Here is a 14,165-nt window from a genome sequence, read left to right on the forward strand (position 1 = left end):
AAGTATGGATACATTTTCAGGTGGGGGGGGGGGTTGCTGAGGGTTTTTCCACAGTGGAATTTTCTATGGAGAGGGAAGTATCCGAAGGGTGAACTTGTAAATAGCGAATTTATTTATCAATAACCGTAGACTGAGAACATACTCCCATAAAATCAATGGTAGTTTACCCTGTGAGATCCTGATAAGCCCTCAAACACAATTTACCTCCCATAAATAAAAAAAACACTACAAATCTTAAAAAGGTTTACACACAAAATAAGTTGTAGGTAGTATTTACCAATAATTTCAAAATCATAAATTTCTTAAATTATGGTAAAGATAAAACCCCAGTTACTCGCCAAAAAGGGGTCAATCAAATACCATGTGACTATAGCAAATACTATGCAGGTGAAAATCACCAAAATTTAGAGAAAAGCCTACAACATCATAAAGATGATATCATCAAAGGTCTAGTTTCTAATATTGCTAATATTTCCTTTGATTCTGCTTTAAGCAGCCATGTTTTTGAAAATCCTAGCGACAAAATATTTTTTGAAAAATTCGCCCTTATTATCAATGACCTAGGCATAAAACAGGTAGTTCGAGAAACACTTGAAATCAGACTTAAGATTAATAATAATATTTCTTTAAATAGGGACTTGAGGGAACATTCACTAAATGCTCTACGCACAAATTTAACTTAAAACGGTCTTACAAAATATTTCAAAAAACCAGTAGACATTAACACAGAACCAGTTACAAAAAAACCTTTGAGGTTAGCTGCCAACAAGGCAGATTAGCAATCAAAATGTTTGTTTAATTATTCTTCTTTCATTTCAATTAATTGCATTGTTTCACATCACTTTATTTATAAATCCTGGGTAAGCCTCGCAGAAGTAAGGATGCTTGGACTGTTTTTAAAAAAATCATTTTAGTTTTATTGGTCATATTCTGTTGTAAGTCTTTTTTACTTGTATGTTTATGTTTTCCTAAGGACGGCCCTTGGGCATAGGGTCGAAATATCTATTCAAATTTGATTTCCACTGTCTTACGAATAGGATTCCCTATTGTTTTTCCTGTTTTTGATTTTTGTGGGTGAACTTGTCAGGGGAAACTATAAACTGGGGGAAATTGCCAGAATTCCTATACAATTTTTAAATGTTTTGCTTTCTCTTTTCCGTCTCAATTTTACACGTGGAGTTATTAAGTGTAATTGTCCGGGGTAAATTTCCTCCGGGATTAAGTTGTGTAGAATATATTTCCGTCAGGGGGGATTTATCCGAGGAGGTGGGGCTAGATTTCCTGGTGTTACTTAAAAACGATCAGAAATTAAATATAAGAAACAAATTTTTCAACTGAAACTAAGGAGCAACATTAAAACTTAAAATGAACAGAAATTTTTACGTGTATGGAGCTGAATTGCCTCCACTTCAACGCCTCGCTCTTTGTGCTAAAGTTTCAGTTTTGTCCCAATTCTTTAATAACGACTCCTGAAGCACAAGAGTCGCTTAATTAGAACAATAGCAATCTTTTTTGAAAGTATTAAAAAACTTTAGCGTAAAGAACGAGGTGTCGAGGAAGAGTCAATTCCCTTCATACATGTAAAAATTTCTCTTTGTTTTAAGTTTTAATACTGCTTCTTACTTTCAGTTAAAAAACTTATTTTTTTACTTTAATTCAAAAAAAGCCCCACGAGACTCTTTCAGAGTAATTGTATACAGGACAGTGAAAAAACACGATCACAATACGTGGTTGAGACGGATACAACACTTGAGAAAGACAATCAAGATATCGTTATTGACACAAAATTTTTCTCCTCCGGGACACGAGTGCTTTTGATGACGCTGGGATAGCTCATTCGAGTATGGAGATAAGTTTTTGCCTAGGATAAAAGTAATGAGCAATGTTTGAACATATTACGAACAGATACTGATAAGAAATTATTCCAAATAAAGGCCTCCGGCTCTTTACAGTAATCTTTAATTTCACGCCACCGACCGAAACAAATGATGAGAAGGGGTCAAACGTAAGGCCAGAAGTCTTCGATCAAGGACCCAACAAGGTATTATTTACGTGTGTTACCAAGCTGGAATACATTATATCATTAGTTGTAGGTTCCAATGACATTGTTAAGACTCTCCAGGAAAGTTTTACATTGAATGCAAGAGATATCATGGTGGAAATACAATCTACATCATCTTTCTGTGTTTGAATTATGTAAAGAGTTAACAGACAATTGCACTGAAGAACGTCTTAATATTTCACCAATTAGTGGACTTGTTGTATAAAAGTTGCAATGGCAATTTCGAAAGTATAGTTCACAAGAGTCCCGGAATAAGGAACCCAATCTCTATCAGAGACCAAAGGAAGTATCTTATTTCATGTGGTCCAAATCAACCAAATCTGAGTGTGTTCCCAGTTGATCCTTCAGAAAAAATAATTAAACATTGGCGTTTTCATCCAGAATGGTATGGGGATTACCAGTTCTTAGAATACAATATCGAGAAAGATGCTGACTTCTGCTTCGTGTGTTTCCTTTTCTCTAGCTGTGTCACACAGCCTATATAGCCACACAGTTGCGCACACATTTTTCAAAAGCAACACATAGCTAGCGTCGCGACATTAATTGGCGCTGCGTCAAAACCAGACACCACAGCCTATATAGACATACAGTGGTCACAACACAAATTTCTGTTTTCACTCCCCGAATAGAGCCAATATCTTTCCGCGCTGATTGGCTGTGGGAGCACCAGAGGTTAACGCCTAGTCTAAAGATGTTTGTTGAAATCCTTCTATGAGCAAGACACGACTCCACGCAACTGTGTGTCTATATAGGCTGTGCTGTGCCAGGAGCGACTAATCCGAAAAAGGTTGGGTGGAAGGCGATCTGCAGCAATGACAAAAAATGGGGTAAGACCCAACTTATCTTAGTTTCTGCTCGTTTTTAGTTTAAATTGGTTATTTACTGTAATTTCTGTTCATTTTGTGTTTCATTTATTTATTGATGTTGATTTGTGGTAGTTTTGCGCTCCAAAATTTGTTGGACTTTATTTCCGCTCACTTTCGGTTTAATGTAGCCCTTTTCTTTTCTTTATTAGACATTATAATGAGAAAACGTTTATTTGATCTTCATTTCAGATAACTACTATTCCCCTCATCCCCGATTTTCGAGCTTTTTACCAAAATTAATTAACCTGTATCTTAAAAGCCTGCTAAATCTTTAAAAAAAATTGGGTATTTTTAAATTGGAAAACTTCTTTTTGATATTTTATTGAAAACAGGAGAATTGTCTCCCACGTACATTTTAAAAATAAAATATCGAAAATAAAAAAGAAAATCAGTTGGTTTAATCTCTGAAAAAAAACTTCTGAAAAGGTTTGAAAAACTCATGTTCCCTCGTTGTACGTCGCAACCCTACATTCTTCCACCCTTGACAAGGATAAATAAATAATATATTGGGGAGGCCGCCAACATCAAATAAACAAATTCTTCATAAGTTACAAACTAAAGCATAAATGTCCAACCTGCATTTAAAAATCAGCGCCCCTTCCATGACTACCCATTACATTTTTGTTTACCCAAATACAATTTGGGTAGCCATATATGACTACCCACTATAATTGTAATTGAAGGCATATTTACCAAATGTCTAGTCCATTAGTTTTCCACCGTAAGGTTTAAATACTAGTTTCATTTTGTGATCTCCAAAGGAAATGGCAAAACAGATGTCTTCGGTAACACATGCGGGAGTCGTAACTAGGTATATAAATAATTACATAATTTACATCTCATGAATAAACGTTTATAAGGACTTGAGATAATTAAGCTACTTAGAATAGAACAAATTTATTATGTGTGTGTGCATAATTGTCTCTTATGTTTGTATAAATTGACCCCAATGTAACCTCTCCAAACGATTTGATAACTATTTTGAAGCAAGATTAGCTGGGGAGAATACAGCAAGAATTGAAACGATTATTTGAAATTTAAAAGTAACTTAGCACTGCACAAAGTCGAAAGTCAATTATACTGGCGTAACCGTCAAGAAAAAATAAACTGTAGAAGTACCCTATTTAACTCGTTTAGGCACTGGTTGCTTTAACAGAAAGGTTATTAAATAATTAATATCATTTTCCTTTGCACTTTAATTGTATATGTGCCCCCCCCCCCACATTTCCCACGGTTTGCCATTGGCGTCCCATGATATTTGAGCTGCTATCTATCTTACGTAAATCAGCTCAATCTTAGTTTGGGCGAGTTTCAACAAGTTTGTGCAATATTCCAATGGTTTGAAATCCTTTATTTGCAATGAGTGTTCATTTTAATTATATTTCATTATTGTGTTATTATTAATTATAATTATATTGTATTATTATTTATTATTATTATTATTGTATTATTATTTTATTGTATTATTATTTATTGTATTTTATTATTAATTAAATTTTTATTATATTTTATTTTTTATTATTTGAATTCAGCAAATATGTTGGACAAAAAGGTACTTTGATTAATCACTTGAGTAAAATCTATCCTTTAACAACTTTTTTAACGGTGTGTTTTAATTTATAAATAAAAGAGCTCCGTCTTTTAGCTCAAACAGACGTTTTGTACCGTTTCCTTTGGAAAGGCACCATGAATTAGATCATGATAAGCATTCACTCCTCATTTGCGATCACTCTTCAATTTAATCCCCAATGGGGTTGACAATCCTCATTTCCTTGCATAGTTTGGTAAATAACTTTTTGGGGATAGCTGATGTTTATTCTTGCGTGTTGGGCTCTTCTCAACCCGGGCCCTAAAGTCTATAAGTCTCCAGCCAATCAGAAAACAGTTTTTGGCTTTTTTGGGCCCCATTTTTGGGGGGAGGGGCAATACACACAAACTAATTTCTTTTTTATATTAAGTTTCCCTTATCACAGGGAATTGCAGCATTAACTTTCAAACTGATCGGGGATAACAAACTCTTTGGTCCATTTACGGACTCTCGTCTCTCTTCTAAACAAACGCTTGGTCTTCTTAGCTTAGGCAACATTTGTTGAAAGTTTCAAGGCAATCAAGAAAAAAGTTAACAATTCTCGACCTTATTTTGGGACGGCCAGGAGAACAAAAGTTCTCCTTTTTCGGGATGAAAATCAACTTAACCTCATTTCCGAGGCCTCTAAACCACCCCCGCTGTTTATGGACGGTATTTCAGGTAGTTTAAAAACCTAATACATTCTTTAATGACTGCTTAAAACACACACAAAACATATGCAGCACAGACGTCCAACTGAAATAATTTTATGGTACTACCGATCATTTTAGTGTTTGTGCTCGTCTATCTGCAGGTTTTCAGGCTTCTAGCACGCACTGCCATCACCACACATAGCCCACAGGCACCCAAATACCCGACCTTTGTTGTGGCGTTTTAATACGGGGCAAATAAATTTCCATATTATACTTTTCGTCTGTGGTTCTACCCAAGCAAAAATTTTGATTTTCTCGAGATATGGGGCTGAAGTTCACTGGACCGACATGGCAACAGTACACTTTTTATATCGATCCTCGCCCCTTTTCCTTTCTCTTTTCTTCAAGTTTCACCAAAAATATATTCTCATAATTACTTTTTACGGTTAAGTGCAACTAAATGTTAGTAATTTTTCCTGATCAGCTTTAACATTGTAAGATAGGGCACATAGACATTTGTATCATGTACTTTTTGTTTGCGACTTACGTGGCCAAACGTTTCAACGTACATGGAAACATTTTACCGCCAACGCTTGTCTGCGAATTCTACAGTAAACCAAAACACAATAGCTAATCCTTAAAATAAACAACACATTATGAAACCTTGGCATTGCATGTGCTTTGACATTATTTACACCAACACACTTCATTCGAACTACAGTCCGTGACAAACACCGGCACCTTTTCACAAAAACGTAGGGGGAGAGGGGGCAGGGATTCTCAAAGAAAGAAAAAAAGAATATCTCAAAGTCAAGAGGAGAGAGGGAGATTTCCAACTGTTTTAGATGAAGATATAAGCAAGGTATTTTGCGAAATCTGGAATGGAGACATTCACACATCCTCCCCCACTGACGCCTCTGGTGACAAAATCCTAACACTTAGCAGCACTCCGCCCAGGCACAGGCGATAAAGCTAAATGCTAAATAATTATAAATACTAAATGCTAAAAAAGTAAATAATGTAAATAAAGTAAATAATATGAATAAAGTAAATAAAATAAAATAATGCTAAAATAATAATAAAGCTAAATGCTAAATGCTAAGCGCTAAAATAAAGTAAATAATGTAAATAAAGTAAATAGAATAAATAAAGTAAATAATAAAGTAAATAAAGTAAATATAATAAAATAATGCTAAAATAATAATAAAGCTAAATGCTAAATGCTAAAAGCTAAATTTCAAAGTACAAACCAGCACTTTGCCTCTATTCCTACTTTTTAACTGGTGTAAAAAACAAAATATACATACAAAGTTGTATTTTTTCAATTTTCTCTACTTTTCTAAAATGACACCAAACATAATTCAAACGAATATGTCGACCAGCTTATGTTTCTGGCATGAAATTTACTGAAATTTAGAAAAATTTATCAGAAGGAAACACAAGAAATTTATGAAACACTCGGGTAAACTATAATGGGGGAGATTTAAATCTATGAAAATTTAAGAAGAACTCGGTTAAACTATGATAAGGTAGATTAAATCGTGCCAAATACACGATCTGGAATTAGAGAGTAGTTTTGAAAACTGATTTCTTTTGAACCTGAAAATTGATGAAAAAACTTATCTTAGTGAACAAGAAGACGATGATTGAGCTAAAATTTCTTGTAAACCGATCTGAAAAGTATTTGAAACAAACATAATCCCTAACTAAGAAGAAGGGTTAGAATCTCTAATAATTCTTTTGGTTGCTTTGTCAAAAGGATTATCCAAGCGTAATCTAAATTCGCACAATACGTATATGACATACGTAGATGATCACAGTGATAAAAATGAAACAATGAGCTAAAATACGAATTATATTTAAAATTAAATTTTTTTTTTCAATATTTAATAGCGCTTCCATTGAAATTTTCCCTACTGAACAGCTCTCTTATTAAGATTTCATCTTGTTTTTCAAACGTTATGTCAATTTTGTCGAACGAAAGCAATTTATAATTTCTCTCATTTTAAATACCTTTGTCGTCACTTATAAGCGAAAGCGTGATACATATAGCACGTGTAATACGTGAGATATTATATGCTCAGCTTATATGTAATTAAAAATCTATTATCAAAACAGATTGGATGTCGAATATTACTTGAAAATAAAATTAACACTATTACCCTCCCCCCCTAGTTTGAAAATGTTATTTGACGAAAAATAAAATCGTTCTCCACAGTGAGGGCGCAATTTGACACAACTAAGGTATAAACTTCAAAGGCTAGTGTTTAAACCAACAAGTTGATTACAATACCCATGGCAAAGCCATATTTCGTTTATCTGTTTTAGTTGCAATTACCACCCTTTGACCACCTGGATTCGCATAGTCTCTTTTCATTCAGTTAAAAATCACCTTAAACATTCCTTACAAGTTTCAACTTAATATCTTTAGGCACTGCTCAGACATTGCAGACACACTCTTTTGAAAACCTGGATTTACACAGTTTTTTTTTCATATTTTAACAGACCACTTTTCTTCAATTCTTCCAAGGAGGCTTTCAGACCAATGTCGGAGAAAAACCCCCTCCCCAACTCATGTATGTAGCTATACTCTAGGCGATATGTTTATATCTGTTGTTCTTTTACGCTTTTATTCATATCTTATTTCTCCTTTACGTTCTAACATTTTTTCTATTTACGTTCTAACGGTTACAACACACCGGTTTGATACAGATAGCTTTTGCTTAGTTTCGTTATACACAAGTCGTTTTGAACCAGAAAAAAAACAAGGTCTGACTTCAAAGTTAAAATGGCTCGGAAGGCCAAGTCAGCAACGGATATCATCTTCCCCTACCTACACAAGAAAAGACTAAAACACCTTTTTTTCCATGATAAAACTTTTTTCAAGGTAAGTAAACACACAATTTACAGAATTCTCACTCGCTAAAACTAAAACAAAGTTTACAAGAAATAAAATAAATAAAACAAGATATACATTGTATTGATATGTGACAGAAATTTTTCAAATACTAAACGAACAAAGCAAAATCTAGAAATCCCCTTTTCTAGGCTAAGCGCACTTTTATATAGCCTACTGTGAATTTTCCAAATATCAATTTACAAGTGACTTTATATTATCAGCATGATATTTAACATATTCATAAAATTACATACAAATAAAACACAAGTGGCGTCATTGATGATTTGACTAAAAAAATTTATAACAATACTTATGTCAGCACTTAGTTACGCAACAAATGCATATATCTATGCATAATGAAAGAAAGAGTTAAAATGTTTAAAAGAATCTGAACGTATTTCGGATATGGAAGAACCTGAACAACCAAACTGGGAATGCTTTTAGGGGGAAAACTGTCGGATTTTATGGATCGTGCATCTTATTACTTTAAAAGAAAGGGGGAGGGGGTGACAGAAAATTCTTCTCCATAGCTCATCATCTCTGTTTTTTTTGTTGTTTTTTTGTAATACTGATTTCAAGGACTGAACTTTTAATTAGACCATAAGATATAGAAATTAAATTAAAGGCAAGCGGAAACCGGATATTCGTAAAATACCCCAAACTCAACTTGTTTCAAATTACGGCTAAAAATGATTCGTCAGGACAGGAGGAAGAACAAAAAAGAACAGAAAGAAAACTTCCCTGACCACTTGGCTCAAGTTCGAACTATTGACGAGAATTTTCATAAAAAAGGTGTATTCTGGCAACACAGAGAAGACGCATGGATACCCTATAATACAAACGTTCGTTCACTTCTATATTATTCTGAAGTCCTTGGATAAACCGTTTCTTTTCATGTACTCAAATCCATTGTGGCTTAAGGGTTAAATTTAGAAAATGGGCCGCGGCCAGGGTTACCACCGATAAAAAGAACTGAATTTTAGTGATTTTTTGGTTTTAGTGATTTTCTTTAATAGTCTAGTAACTTATGTGCGGATTTAGTGATTTTAGGCAATATAAAAAGTCACTGTAAATAGTAATAAATCACTAGGGGTCGCAACCCTGGCTGCGGCAGAAGTCCTCAGCCAAAATTTCAATTATCGTCATTTTTTAACTAAATGAATCTAAGCACCAAAAAGCTTCATGGACTAGTCATATTGTTATTCACTCAATAAATGGTTTAAAATTTTTCTTTCTGAGAATTTTATTCACAACAGTATATTGCCTAAAACTTCTACAATTCTTACAATTTCTTGACAGTAATTTGTTATATAATTTTTTTTTTATTCACGCTTATATAAAATCTACTTTTGATATATATATAATTCATTTATCATCACCTATAGAAGTTAATTAGTTACACATGAATATTAAGCTCCTGAATTTATACTACTTCTTCTGAATAATCCTTATACCAGGATTATTTATATACCAACAATATCTATAATTATAGATCATATATAAAAAAAAAAAAATATCGGACTAAAATAAACTCTCGGACGGGTCCCTCATTTCTATGCGTCAAGTTCATTGCAAAAAAAAAATAAGTAAAAATAATAAATTAGTTATTTCTTCCTACTAAAGTAAATACTGCTTAATGTTTTGTACGAGGTGCATAGGCGACGACTGTGGTTGAACCTCCCTCCCCTGTCCCTTGATGAAAAGCCTGCTAGGTTTACCATGGTTGGGAGGGATTAAACGTTTATCCTTCGTCAGGAAAGAACCATATGATTTTCATAAATATATTAATGTCTTCATTTTCCAGTTCACCAAAGGAGACAAGGAGGATAAGGAGTAACTTACCCTCGCCTTAAAAGATCAAAAAAAGTAAATCGACACAATTTTTCAATATTCGCGAAAACATGGCTCTTTTTAGAAAAAATTAAGGGATTTTTCTTAGACCTCAGGGAAAAGTTTGAATTACACTCTATTTTTCGATTATCTTTAAGTTTATATTTCATTGAAACTGATCAATTAATCATTCCCTTATTTAAAATAAATCTTCATTATCCATTTTTACATCATTTATAGGTTTCAAGAACAATAATAATTGCGATCGCCACCCTTAAAAATAAAAGAAGAAAAAAGAATTAGTCTAATTACCATGATGCAGCAGATGTACACACGTTATCTATATTATGTAAATTTCCGGATTCAAAATGCACTATTACTGAGTTCCTTATGATTTATACAGCAAAAAAGTGGTATTTATCCTGAGAATATATATTTTTTTTTCAGTTACCACGTTGCAGCATGTTAAAAATGCATAATTAATAAAAATAGAGTAAAAATAAAACAAATGTTCTTTATATGAATGTTTATTAAATGTTAAAAATAAAACTGAAATAAATGCATTTAATAAAAAGAAAATAAGCCCCTAAGTAGAAAAAATTATTGTAAATACAAAACTATGCAGAAATAACTTATTCATTCATGATATAAAACTTTATTTACAATGAACAAATTAACTTTCAAACGTGGCAAGACAGATTATTCACAAATTAGCAAGGAAAATATAAGATAATAGGTAAAAATATTAAATAAGTTAAAACACAGCTAACAATTTCTTTTACTTAGCATTCCTCGCAAGAAAACCGTCAAAGAACTTCCAGTACAAAACAACAATAAAAATTTTGTTCATAATCATGATTCATGATTCATAATCAAATTTCAATATTCGAATCACCATATACGAATTCGTGAGCGACCACCCTATGAGCTTAACATGTACTGTTAATTACAGGAACCTCTTATTAAAGAAAAAAAAATGTAAACTACATAAAATGTCCCAGTTTTTCTGCAATTAAAAAGGGCGTTTTTAGACGTTGATCAAAAAATTCAACGTTGTTCTAAAATTAAAAACAAAAATTATTTCTTAAATTCTGACTACTAAACATCTTCTTGACCATTAACCAAAATCGGCCGCAAACTATTTTTAACAAAAACCACCAGCGTCACGACGTTGCTCGGTTAGTTTTGTTAATGCACTTAGAGAATAAAATATTAATATTTTTAAAAATTAAAGAAACAAAGAAATTATAAATAAAAATTGCAAAATTTCAAGACTGGGAAAGGGGGACGAAGAACTTCATTCTTGAATTCTTGAAAAATGAAAAAAAAAAAATTCTTGAAAAATGAAAAATGAAAAAAAAAAAATTTCATTCTTGAAAAATGTATACACATTTTTGATTTACAGAACTTTATAGTACGGTGAACACCCTCTAGTTTAAAAGAGCAGAATATTTGTGAATTTATTCGTCTGGTAAATGATTTTAGCGATTTTCTGCTTTAAAATCAGTTGTTGTTTTTTATATTGTTGAATCTTATAAACCGTTCAATTCTTTGATTGTTTTTAATTGAAATCTTCATCATTTCAGATTTCATGAATGAGCAGACTTTTTGAATTTCCGCGCCAGAATTAATGAAAGCTCCCATAGAAATTTGTCAAATGCTATTATTTTTGTTCTATGTTTTATCTGGCTGAATGAAAAAAAAAACTTTGAAAATCTAATTTATATCAAACTTTTGTGCTTTACTCTAAAATTCCAGATATATCAATCGAAGCATTATGCTAACAATAATTAAGACTGATTAAATTATAATGAAAATATCATTTCGTCATTATAACGACAAAATGATCAAACGTTTCTATTTTTTTCAAAATTTATCAAATTTTGCGCTTTATTCTAAAACTTTAGATATGCCAATCGAAGTACAAAATTAATAATGCTGAAACTGATTCAAATTATAATGACAAAATGATCAAAAATGATCAAAAGCCAACGAAAGTGTAATTTGTTGGCGTTTTTTGGCTAATTTTTGGCCTAACAATTTTACTTATATCCTAAGCGAAATTTCGTTTCTTAGACGGTTTATTCCATATCTAAGGTAAGTTGACAGTTTCCAAACGTTTTCTCAGCATTTTCACCAGTTTCTGACAGGAACTAACTAATAACTTAAAATGTTAGACAGAAAATTTTAGACAGAATCTAAAAATAACTTAAAATAATCCTCTACAAGAAGTGTTTTTTCACTCTTTTAATATATTTTCGTTTAAGATTAATTTCTGGCACATACCAGGGACAGCATTGTCAGCAACACTCCTGATCTTCTCGAATTTTGCGTATTTAAAAATATCAGTTTTTCTTATTCCTCTTACTCTTGAAAGAAAAGACATCTCAGAAAGTCAAAAAATTGCATACAAACATTTTGTATTAATTAAATGCAAGCAAGAAACCAGTTTAGGTACATTATCTTGATTCAAACATCTAGAATCAAGCAAGGACACCTTGTCTTGAATCGCGACCCGCAACGAGGGAATTGAGGCCATCAATTCACAAAAATAAAGAGGGGGTGGGATTAACTTTGGAGTGGGAGCATTTTGCATTAAGAATATCAAAAAAGATATTTTTCAAAATCTATGGGGCAAACAAAGCCATTGGAAAAGGGCTACCCTTAAAAAAAACTGCAGCTTTCTGAATAGAGTTGATCCTTTCAAAATAAATCCACTAAAAGTAGCAGAAATAAAACGAAAAGGAAACAAAAGAGCAAAATTTCAGCAAATTAAAACCAGAAAATAATGCAAATATTTTGTCCGAAAGATTGCTCCGCTGTCCTCAGCGCAAAAAGAAGAAAATTAGAAAATTGAATAAAATGCAAAAAACAAAATAAATAATAGCCTAAAAAGAATCTTTTACACTGATGATGGCTTAGCGGAAATCTGGACACAAATATGTGCATGCTTTTCTGGACCGAAAATTTTTCCTCGTTTACTTTTTCCACCCTTTTTACTTCTAAATCCTTAGAAAAACTTATTTTCCAAAATTAAATGCTTTTAATTTTGACTCCTACCAGCACCCCATTATAGTAAATAGCACCCCATTATAGTAAGGCAACCTGTGCAAATCAAGCTTATTAACTTGTATCTGGGAATTCCAAAACATAAAAATACCAAAGATGAATATGTTACTGCTGTTCATAAGAACGTTCAGGATCAATTATTTGTTCGTATTATTGTCAAGTTACCCTAAACATAAAATTATCATTAGAAGTATCTAAAATTAGCATTAAAAAGCGTCATCAGCAAAAAAAAAAAAAAAACAGTTCAGGTGGAGACCCTGCATTACAAGCGTAACAAGGAAGAAAACCCACTAGAATTTACAATATTGTCTACAAATTAGATATTAACTATCCAAATCTTCACTGCCATCTTCAATGAACTCTACATGCGTAAATGGGAAATACCCCACTTTTCCATTGACTTCACCCTCCCATTGTCCATTGGGATGCATTTTCGTCACTTTAACAAGGTTACCCACTTCTAATTTTAAGGCAGTTTTGTCATAGGCGTTTGGTATTCGGGCCTGCTTCACTCTGGCGTACGCCGGCAGTTTCCGCTAAAAAGAAAAGAGACCAAGTTAATAATAAACCCTGTGTTGGTATTGTAGGTGCTTTTCTTTGACAATACAGGGTCCAGGGTTTGATCCCAGATGTCACAGGGCTTGGAATTGTAGGGGGTACCTTGGAACCTCTATATAATCTAACAAGAATAAGTTATAAATAAATAAATAACTTTATTCCTCACGCCTCTCAATACAAAATTTCTATACAACTGACACCTTTTTAAAAGAAAAATGTTATGGCAGGGCGAAGAGCGGATCGACTGCGGCACGATTTCCATTTAAAGTCGTCCTACGTTAAAAGTCTCGAGATATGGTATGTTTATGTTTAGGCTGTTGGAGAAGGCTTCCAGTGATTTCATCTTTTCTACTGGGAATGGTAGTTTGTTCCAGATCCTGATGACCTGGGGTATGAACGAATGATGGAAAGAATTAGATCTTGCAATCTTCATCTTCACGGGCTCCAACTGCAGACTGTGCGATCTTGTGTTGCTTTGGGGACTTTTTTGAACAAGCTTGTCTTTTACGTTCCCAAAATTCTCATGAACTATCTTGAAGAGGGTTTTTAAGTCTAAGATCGTTCTTCTTGTCTCAAGTTTATGGAGAGTGAGCCTTCTTAGAGCTTCGTCATACGGAAGATTTCTGAATCCTTGAAGTCCTTTTACAAAGCGTTTCTGGAC

General features: G+C 32.9%; 2 protein-coding genes and 1 long non-coding RNA gene across 8 annotated transcripts in view; all 3 read right to left on the reverse strand.

The window, feature by feature from the left end:
* Positions 1-7,979, reverse strand: part of LOC136035264 (ras and EF-hand domain-containing protein homolog) — a 100,921-nt gene extending 92,942 nt beyond the window's left edge. Inside the window, exon 1 of one of the 4 annotated variants that reach the window (XM_065716935.1) lies at positions 3,622-3,660. The gene's annotated coding sequence lies outside the window, so the exon portion shown is untranslated. Of the gene's footprint in view, positions 1-3,621; positions 3,724-6,455 lie in introns of those variants that run through there. The other 3 variants (XM_065716934.1, XM_065716936.1, XM_065716937.1) reach the window with 3 other exon arrangements.
* LOC136035268 (uncharacterized) overlaps positions 1-14,165 on the reverse strand; it is a 278,010-nt gene that overhangs the window by 156,158 nt on the left and 107,687 nt on the right. The gene's annotated exons all lie outside the window — the stretch shown is intronic.
* LOC136035265 (adapter molecule Crk-like) overlaps positions 11,193-14,165 on the reverse strand; it is a 53,127-nt gene continuing 50,154 nt past the window's right edge. For all 3 annotated transcript variants that reach the window (XM_065716938.1, XM_065716940.1, XM_065716939.1), the window contains exon 7: positions 11,193-13,482. In XM_065716938.1, the coding sequence (XP_065573010.1) occupies positions 13,270-13,482 (213 nt within the window). In that variant the 3' untranslated portion in view covers positions 11,193-13,269. The remainder of the gene's footprint in view (positions 13,483-14,165) is intronic.

Source organism: Artemia franciscana, chromosome 14 (genome assembly GCF_032884065.1).
Source record: "Artemia franciscana chromosome 14, ASM3288406v1, whole genome shotgun sequence".
Lineage (NCBI taxonomy): Eukaryota > Metazoa > Arthropoda > Branchiopoda > Anostraca > Artemiidae > Artemia > Artemia franciscana.